The sequence below is a fragment of the Anomaloglossus baeobatrachus genome, unplaced genomic scaffold, assembly GCF_048569485.1.
Source record: "Anomaloglossus baeobatrachus isolate aAnoBae1 unplaced genomic scaffold, aAnoBae1.hap1 Scaffold_3399, whole genome shotgun sequence".
Taxonomy (NCBI): Eukaryota; Metazoa; Chordata; class Amphibia; order Anura; family Aromobatidae; genus Anomaloglossus; species Anomaloglossus baeobatrachus.
The window spans coordinates 56,553-62,552 of NW_027442770.1; the positions used below are offsets into that span (position 1 = coordinate 56,553).

The 6,000-nt window shown below is 53.7% G+C and overlaps 1 protein-coding gene across 1 annotated transcript in view; it reads left to right on the forward strand.

The window, feature by feature from the left end:
- The window catches only part of LOC142271880 (fatty acyl-CoA hydrolase precursor, medium chain-like), a 40,065-nt gene extending 34,318 nt beyond the window's left edge, over positions 1-5,747 (forward strand). The window contains exons 12-13 of the mRNA XM_075332486.1: positions 4,653-4,725; positions 5,185-5,747. Coding sequence (XP_075188601.1) covers positions 4,653-4,725; positions 5,185-5,350 — 239 coding nt within the window. The 3' untranslated portion in view covers positions 5,351-5,747. The remainder of the gene's footprint in view (positions 1-4,652; positions 4,726-5,184) is intronic.
- Positions 5,748-6,000: the final 253 nt, after the last annotated feature.

Below are 6,000 nucleotides of genomic sequence, written 5' to 3' on the forward strand. Positions count from 1 at the left end.
GCTGCTGAGGTTTTGTCCTGTGCCCATCCACCTGCTGCTAAAGAATCCGTCTGCTATGATGTAGTTTGGTGTTTTGTATCCTTCTGTTTATTCCCTCGTCTATCTTTCCTTTCCCTCCATGTTTATTCGTGTAGGGGCGAGTCTAGTGTACTCGTTGGTCTACTCACTATATAGGGTGAGTTTAGGGCCAGCTGAGGGTCCAAGGTATCCTGCTCACTGACAGGTTGAAAGAACCTCTATAGGGACACTAGGGAGCTCAGGAGTCAGTCTGAGGTGAGTTCAGGAGGTATGCCTCACTGCTCTGCCTGGTGTCTGGGAGCTCTGTTTTATCATGGCCCTGGTGTTTCCCCCTTTTTGTGGAGTTTTTGGTAGTGCATCAGACGCCCGTTGGTCTGATCGTATGTGTCACGCGTTATATACGGACATCTCCTACTCCGTGTGTGACAGTAGGTCTATGATCTTCTCCATTCCAGCCTTGTGCAGGTCTATGATCTTCTGCATTCCAGCCTTGTGCAGGTCTATGGTCTTCTCCATTCCAGGCTTGTGCAGGTCTATGGTCTTCTCCATTCCAGGCTTGTGCAGGTCTATGGTCTTCTCCATTCCAGCCTTGTGCAGGTCTATGGTCTTCTCCATTCCAGCCTTGTGCAGGTCTATGATCTTCTGCATTCCAGCCTTGTGCAGGTCTATGATCTTCTCCATTCCAGCCTTGTGCAGGTCTATGATCTTCTCCATTCCAGCCTTGTGCAGGTCTATGGTCTTCTCCATTCCAGCCTTGTGCAGGTGTATGGTCTTCTCCATTCCAGCCTTGTGCAGGTCTATGGTCTTCTCCATTCCAGCCTTGTGCAGGTCTATGATCTTCTCCATTCCAGCCTTGTGCAGGTCTATGATCTTCTCCATTCCAGCCTTGTGCAGGTCTATGATCTTCTCCATTCCAGCCTTGTGCAGGTCTATGGTCTTCTACATTCCAGGCTTGTGCAGGTCTATGGTCTTCTCCATTCCAGCCTTGTGCAGGTCTATGGTCTTCTCCATTCCAGGCTTGTGCAGGTCTATGGTCTTCTCCATTCTAGCCTTGTGCAGGTCTATGGTCTTCTCCATTCCAGCCTTGTGCAGGTCTATGGTCTTCTCCATTCCAGCCTTGTGCAGGTCTATGATCTTCTGCATTCCAGCCTTGTGCAGGTCTATGATCTTCTGCATTCCAGCCTTGTGCAGGTCTATGATCTTCTGCATTCCAGCCTTGTGCAGGTCTATGGTCTTCTCCCTTCCAGCCTTGTGCAGGTGTATGGTCTTCTCCATTCCAGCCTTGTGCAGGTCTATGGTCTTCTCCATTCCAGCCTTGTGCAGGTCTATGGTCTTCTCCATTCCAGCCTTGTGCAGGTCTATGGTCTTCTCCATTCCAGCCTTGTGCAGGTCTATGGTCCTGCCCCTGACTCTCTGGTCGCCCATGTTGTAGAGGTTAGAGTCTGACAGATTAATGGAGTCTGTGGACTGGAGGCTTTTATACAGGGGACAATGGAAGAGCCGTCTGTAATGCAGGGAACGAGGGGATTAGGATCGGCTAATGTCTGTAGCCAGAACTCTTAATGGTTGGTCGGGATCCAATACTTATTTCTCTCTACAAAATGCAAATACATTGTATAAATTATTGCAATTTTTTGCCAAAAATCTCAAAATTTTTATAATAAGTACAGTTTGGAATGTTCAGTGCTGAAGTGCACATTTAGTGCTGGCTTTTTGTTTTTTCTTCATTGAATTGGTCGGTGGCTGACCCCCACCTTGCTATGCACCCCAATTTGGGATGTATTCCATCTGTCTAGATTTTGGCGGTTGGTGACTGTTCACATTAAGTCATCAGGCTTTGTCCACAGGCTATTTACTTCATGCAGCATTTGCTTGGACCTGTCCCGCCCACAGCCGTGACTCAGTCATGGGTACGGGATTGAAATAGACCAGGTGAGTGCTGCTGAGAGCAGTTCTACTATTCATATGTGAGGCCGTATGGCACATTTTATACAAATATTTTAGTGTAGGACTGCCTCTAATGAGATTTGCCGTGACGTGGCGAAGCAGCTCAAGAAATTGCAATTTTTTGCCAAAAATCTCAAAATTTTTATAATAAGTACAGTTTGGAATTTTTAGTGCTGAAGTGCACATTTAGTGCTGGCTTTTTGTTTTTTCTTCATTGTATAAATTATATATGTGATTTTCTGGATTTTATTTTGGATATTCTCTCACTGTTACAATTAACCTAAAATTACAGACTGTTCATGTCTGTGTCAGTGGGAAACTTACACGATCAGCAGGATCCAATACTTATTTGACTCAGTAGAACATCAAAAGCTTCAGAGACTGTGGAGAAGTCGATCTGCAGAGGCCGACGCTCAGTATTAGATGCTTGCGCTGCGCAATCCACACATACAAGAGAAGGCTCCATCATGTAAAGGGGAAGCCAAATATCAGCACAATCCAGAAACTGCCGCGTTCTCTGGACGGAACCAGAATGGGAACTGTTCTGTGGTCGGAAGAATCACAACATAGAATTCTTTATGGGAAGTCCGGAGGCCGAGTCCCACAGACTGAGGACCAGAGGGATCCTCCGGTGTGCGCTCTGTCGGGAGAGGGGACCCTCCGGTGTGCGCTCTGTCGGGAGAGGGGATCCTCCGGTGTGCGCTCTGTCGGGAGAGGGGACCCTCCGGTGTGCGCTCTGTCGGGAGAGGGGACCCTCCGGTGTGCGCTCTGTCGGGAGAGGGGACCCTCCGGTGTGCGCTCTGTCGGGAGAGGGGACCCTCCGGTGTGCGCTCTGTCGGGAGAGGGGACCCTCCGGTGTGCGCTCTGTCGGGAGAGGGGACCCTCCGGTGTGCGCTCTGTCGGGAGAGGGGACCCTCCGGTGTGCGCTCTGTCGGGAGAGGGGACCCTCCGGTGTGCGCTCTGTCGGGAGAGGGGACCCTCCGGTGTGCGCTCTGTCGGGAGAGGGGACCCTCCGGTGTGCGCTCTGTCGGGAGAGGGGACCCTCCGGTGTGCGCTCTGTCGGGAGAGGGGACCCTCCGGTGTGCGCTCTGTCGGGAGAGGGGACCCTCCGGTGTGCGCTCTGTCGGGAGAGGGGACCCTCCGGTGTGCGCTCTGTCGGGAGAGGGGACCCTCCGGTGTGCGCTCTGTCGGGAGAGGGGATCCTCCGGTGTGCGCTCTGTCGGGAGAGGGGATCCTCCGGTGCGCGCTCTGTCGGGAGAGGGGACCCTTCGGTGTGCGCTCTGTCGGGAGAGGGGACCCTCCGGTGTGCGCTCTGCGGGACCCTCCGGTGTGCGCTCTGCGGGACCCTCCGGTGTGCGCTCTGCGGGACCCTCCGGTGTGCGCTCTGCGGGATCCTCCGGTGTGCGCTCTGCGGGATCCTCCGGTGTGCGCTCTGCGGGATCCTCCGGTGTGCGCTCTGCGGGATCCTCCGGTGTGCGCTCTGCGGGATCCTCCGGTGTGCGCTCTGCGGGATCCTCCGGTGTGCGCTCTGCGGGATCCTCCGGTGTGCGCTCTGCGGGGAGGAGTGCTCCTCCGGCGTGTTGGCGCACAGTTCTGCCTCATATGTAGGGGGTCTTCAAAGCCTATGTCAGGGGCAGCTACACATGACGGGCGCCATCATGGCTGTGTGTTACATAGAGGAGATGGAACATTCGTTCCATCCAGACACTGTTTATTCCAGGGAGGTCCTTGTATATTTCAGTAAGAGAGTGGTAAATCACACTGCAGCCGTCATTCTACTTTCTGGCACAGAATATATATATATGTGTATATTCAGAGTTTTCCTACATGTTGGATTCTCTCTATCATTTCTTGTTTCCGCTTCTGTTCTCGGTCGGTGACTGATTCTGCTTTTCTTTTCCGCTTCTGTTCTCGGTCGGTGACTGATTCTGCTTTTCTTTTCCGCTTCTGTTCTCGGTCGGTGACTGATTCTGCTTTTCTTGTTTTCGCTTCTGTTCTCGGTCGGTGACTGATTCTGCTTTTCTTGTTTCCGCTTCTGTTCTCGGTCGGTGACTGATTCTGCTTTTCTTTTCCGCTTCTGTTCTCGGTCGGTGACTGATTCTGCTTTTCTTGTTTCCGCTTCTGTTCTCGGTCGGTGACTGATTCTGCTTTTCTTTTCCGCTTCTGTTCTCGGTCGGTGACTGATTCTGCTTTTCTTGTTTCCGCTTCTGTTCTCGGTCGGTGACTGATTCTGCTTTTCTTGTTTCCGCTTCTGTTCTCGGTCGGTGACTGATTCTGCTTTTCTTTTCCGCTTCTGTTCTCGGTCGGTGACTGATTCTGCTTTTCTTGTTTCCGCTTCTGTTCTCGGTCGGTGACTGATTCTGCTTTTCTTTTCCGCTTCTGTTCTCGGTCGGTGACTGATTCTGCTTTTCTTGTTTCCGCTTCTGTTCTCGGTCGGTGACTGATTCTGCTTTTCTTGTTTCCGCTTCTGTTCTCGGTCGGTGACTGATTCTGCTTTTCTTGTTTCCGCTTCTGTTCTCGGTCGGTGACTGATTCTGCTTTTCTTGTTTCCGCTTCTGTTCTCGGTCGGTGACTGATTCTGCTTTTCTTGTTTCCGCTTCTGTTCTCGGTCGGTGACTGATTCTGCTTTTCTTGTTTCCGCTTCTGTTCTCGGTCGGTGACTGATTCTGCTTTTCTATTCCTCTCAGGAGCGGCCACCGAAGAAGAGAAGGATCTGAGCAAAGTGGTGATGAAATATTGGGCCAACTTTGCCCGCAGCGGGTAAGACATGAGCGGTGTATATTCCAGGAGGGGGGTGCGGAGCTGGTGGTGGTGGGGGCGGAGTATGGGGTGCGGTGGTGGTGGTGAGGAGGGGTTATGGGGTGCGGTGGTGGTGGTGGGGGGGAGTATGGGGTGCGGTGTTGTGGGGGGGGGGAGTATGGGGTGCGGTGGTGGTGGTGGGGGGAGTATGGGGTGCGGTGTGGGGGGGGTTATGGGGTGTGGTGGTGGTGGTGGGGGGGGAGTAGGGGGTGCGGTGGGGGGGAAGAGTATGGGGTGCAGTTGAGGGAGGGTGGTGGGGGGGGTTGGGATGTGACCTCCACTTCAGTCTTCCCATTCCCCGACCCCTCACCAGCCATTCCCCCCCCCCCCTTCCTCCCAGCCCATGTGACCCCATCGCTGCCCGTCCTCCAGTTCTGCGCTGAGGTTGATGTTTTCCTCTTTCTCCCTCGCTGTCCCCAGTGACCCCAATGGGCCGGGCCTGGCGCACTGGCCGCAGTATGATGTGGAGGAAGATTACATGGAGATCAACCTGAGGCCGAGCGCCGCACAACAGCTGAAGGCGGGAAAGTATGACTTCTGGACCAGAGTGCTCCCCGCCAAGATGCAGGCGCACACCGAGCTGTAGCCACCGCCACGTCCGCTCCTGAAGAAGTTCTATAAGATGCACTGAGCCCCCGGATCCTCCCTGCTGACTGTTTCCACTGACCGCTTCTGTCATGCAGGGGGGCAATTACTTATTGTACCAGTGACTGAACAAACCTGGTGTAACGATCTTACTAACTAAACTGCAGACCCCCGAATAGCAGAGAACGGGGGGAGACTGCAGGTGAGCAGCAGAACAGTGAGTTCAGCTCTGAAGCCTATAGATGGATCTAGTGCTTGTATAATGGGGGATAATGACGCTCCTGCTCTAATACTCGTCCTCTAATCCTCGTGTGGCTCCCGGCTGAGGCCTGTATGGGTCGGGGTCTGCTGGGAGTTGTAGTTGCTGCTGGACGTCCTTCATTAAATCAGTGACCTGTTCTATGTCTGCTCCGTGTCCTGCAGTCACCGCTCGCACCCTCCTTCTGATCTGCTGACAGCCGGCGTCCGCACCACCAGTCACCCCCGGTGCCGCATACACAAGGTTACACCAGAGCCGACGGCAGCCCCTCGCACGAGGCCCAGAGCCCCAGTGACTGCAGCAGGGGTCCACACTCGCTTTCTTCTGTACTGGGATTAGTGGGTTCCGGGGAAGGGGGGGGGCTCCAGTGATCGCAGTGTCCTCCTGCCCCT